Genomic DNA, 3,133 nt, shown 5'->3' on the forward strand with positions numbered 1-3,133 from the left:
CCACTCCTTCACTTCAACTTCAAGTGTTGATATCCGCTTGTTGGTAATCGAGAACTTCACGTTGAGAGGGAGGCGGGCTATAGCCACTAGAGAGGCCATGTGAAAGGGTGTCAATGGGTAGCCCAATGGAGGGAGATCATGAGAGAGAGAGACAGAGACTAAAACAACAAAAAAAATACAAGAAACTCTAAAAAGTAGCAAGAAACGCTTATGAAATCCTTTAAAGCAAAGAAAATGAGCTTCGAAAGTTTAAAAAACAACAAAATACATATTTGAAACCCTAAAAGATAGCAAAAAACAATGGCAAAACCCTAAAAAACGATAGAAAACAGTTTCAAAACCTTAAAAAACAGCAAAAAAACACTTTCAAAACCCTAAAAACAGCAAAAAAACAATGACAAAACCCTAAAAATAGTAAGAGAGAAGTTAAAAAACCCTAAAAACTATGAGAGAGAGTCCAAACCCATTGGGGGGGAGAGAGGAGAGAGAGAGAGAGAGAGAGAGAGAGAGAGAGAGAGAGAGAGAGAGAGAGAGAGAGAGAGAGAGATCAGCTTCAAAACTTTAAAAAACAGCAAAACACATATTTGAAACCGTAAAAAATAATAAGGATCAGTGAGGCAAAACCCTAGAAAACGGCAAAAAACAATTCTAAAACCCTTAAAAAGAGTAAGAAATAGTGACAAAAGCCTAAAAAACAGCGAAAAACAGTTTCGAAATCCTAAAATAGCAAAAAAACAATGACAAAACCCAAAAACAACAAATCAGTGTTGACAAAACCCTAAAAACAGTGAGAGAGAGTCCAAACCCATTGTGGGGGGGGGGGGGGGGGGGAGAGAGAGAGAGAGAGAGAGAGAGAGAGAGAGAGAGAGAGAGAGAGAGAGAGAAGTTATATATTAACGTCTACAAAAGGCCAAAATGACCTATGTGACCAACAAAATACAAATTGGTGACTCTAATACAAAGTTTGTGTGTTGAAAAAGAAAAGACTAACATCCTAAACAAAATGTTGCAGTGAGTGAAAATGGGGGAAAGACTAGAGACTCTCTAGTCAATACAAAGCTACCACTTAATGAGGGTTGCAAGAAACTTAAGCTGCTAAGAAGGGGATAATCATCTACTACTCAATGACATGTAATGCAACTCTGTCTGTGGATCCCTATAGCATACACGATATACCTTGGCCTCAATTGGAACTCTATATCTGGCAGTCTCATTCTCAAGCTTGTGTGAGGATGTGTGTATTTGGCCAATAGCACGCCACACCCCATGTGATAAATGTGTGTCCATATAGCTAGGCCTGACTACAAAGCCATCTATTGTGAATTGGAGAAAATGTTCACTGAAAAAGCCATCTTTGTGCCCAACTCCTGAGTAGGTTCTATCCAAGTCCTCTTGGTGTCTATATGAATCAAGTCTTGGTGGATAAGTCTAGTAATCTCTATCCGTGTCACAATGAGAGAGGGGGCATCCAAAGAGTCCTAGGCAGTTTGTGCATGCTAAAACCATGCATCTGGAACCAAGAAGTCATCTGTCCATACTAGCAGGCCGTGTCTCCTTGTAAGGCCAACTGTCGAGAAGACTCCAGAGAAAACTGGACACATCTATTTCTAGGAAGGTCCCACAAGCTATGTACAAAAGAGACTTATTGGGTTTCAAGCCCTCTATCCATGGGAACATGCTTGATAGCATGCAGATAGACCTAGTGGACTTTGCATGTCTACTTCTTCACTTATAGATATGTAAGGCTTTTTTTAAAAGCAAGTTAGAACAAGCGTTATTTTGATTGTGTTGAAGACTCTCTCTCTCTCTCTCTCTCTCTCTCTCTCTCTCTCTCTCTCGTTCACCTCTGCACGTTCTCCACAGTCGCCATGGCTCCACGTCTCCATCCTCCATATGCTTTGCTCCTTTCAAGTAGTATCAGAGCCCAGGCGGGGGGCAAGCTTGAAGGAGGCGCTGAAGCTAGCCTCTCAAAATGCAGGAGAAGAAGTCAACAATTGCAGAGCACAAGCGGCATCTCAAGGTGCAGGTGTGGTGGATGTATTTGGCACCTTTCAAAGTGCTGCCGTTTTGTGGCAGTAACAAGGTGAGCCCTAGGCTCTGTTGAATTGGATTGGCATTCTAAAACGCAGTCAAATTTGCAGGCAATCCTAGGCGACCAATTATGTTTTCGATAGGCATCTCAAAACGCCCTATAGGCAGTTGCATTCGATAAGCTTATTAAAACGTTTTACTTGGAGCAAGGACTCCTGCAAAGAGCTTCTCAAAACGCTCTAAGTTGAAGCTATTGGTGGTGCCGCTAAGAAATTTCGCCAAGACATATCAAAACACCTCTAAACGACAAGCAGTGGACGATGCTTGTGAGCAATTTTTTGCAGAGCAGAGTTTTTTTGAATTCAACATAGCCTATCAAAAACACTACAAAGAAGTAAATTGGCAACGGTGGTGATAACTTCTCAGCATATGACCACGTTCTCCCTTTGACCTCCTACATGTGTTACTTGAAGACGAAAACAAAGCTGTCAATGTGCCATCGTGCTTGGTAAAATCGAGTCTTAAAGTGTCGCAAACCCTCTCAAAAGGCGACTTTCTATTTTACTTCAATATGGCATCGAAAGTCGACAAGTTCAACGGATTTGTCTTTCACACCTGGCAAATAATGGTAAAGGGTTATCTGATGCGCAAAATCTATGGAACATTGTAAAGCCAATGTTAATCGACGCAGGCAAATCGACTACATTTATGAAGGCATTATTTGCAGAGCAACAATGCAAGGATGTGCAAGCATTATGCATCATTCTAACGTCTCTGGAAGATGAATTTATTCATTATTTGGATGATGTCACTTCTTCTACTGCTACCTGGATAGAGGTAGAGAAGCTTTTTGGTGCTAAAGCCAATGATAAGTCTAAAAATGGAACTATACTCTCTTAGTATGTGTGCTGACAAAAACATAACATCTTTAGCTAATAAAGTGAAGAGTACCAAAACTCAACTTTTGTATGTTGAAGCCCAAGTGCCTGATGAAGATCTCATAGATGTTTTGTTAAAAAGTTTGCTCGATGAATTCCATCAAATTTTCACTGTTTTAAAAGAGAAAGATCTGTTGCCCTCCTTGGATGGTATCATCTATTCA

General features: G+C 40.6%; 1 protein-coding gene across 1 annotated transcript; it reads left to right on the forward strand.

Moving 5' to 3' along the window:
- The first annotated feature begins 1,850 nt into the window (after positions 1-1,850).
- On the forward strand, positions 1,851-2,562 carry LOC147447862 (uncharacterized). Its single transcript, XM_086524429.1, has 2 exons — positions 1,851-2,026; positions 2,142-2,562. The coding sequence occupies exons 1-2, from the start codon at positions 1,894-1,896 to the stop codon at positions 2,210-2,212; spliced, it is 204 nt and encodes a 67-aa protein (XP_086380555.1). The 5' UTR covers positions 1,851-1,893; the 3' UTR covers positions 2,213-2,562.
- Positions 2,563-3,133: the final 571 nt, after the last annotated feature.

The sequence above is a fragment of the Adiantum capillus-veneris genome, chromosome 11 (genome assembly GCF_014529385.1).
Source record: "Adiantum capillus-veneris isolate H3 chromosome 11, ASM1452938v2, whole genome shotgun sequence".
Taxonomy (NCBI): Eukaryota; Viridiplantae; Streptophyta; class Polypodiopsida; order Polypodiales; family Pteridaceae; genus Adiantum; species Adiantum capillus-veneris.

What these genes read in the sequence shown, in the direction of transcription:
- LOC147447862 (XM_086524429.1), top strand. Translation starts at nt 1,894, where the DNA reads ATGCTTTGCTCCTTTCAAGTAGTATCAGAGCCCAGGCGGGGGGCAAGC. An exon ending in AGCGGCATCTCAAGGTGCAG is followed by an intron (nt 2,027 to 2,141) that starts GTGTGGTGGATG and finishes TCAAATTTGCAG; the next exon opens with GCAATCCTAGGCGACCAATT.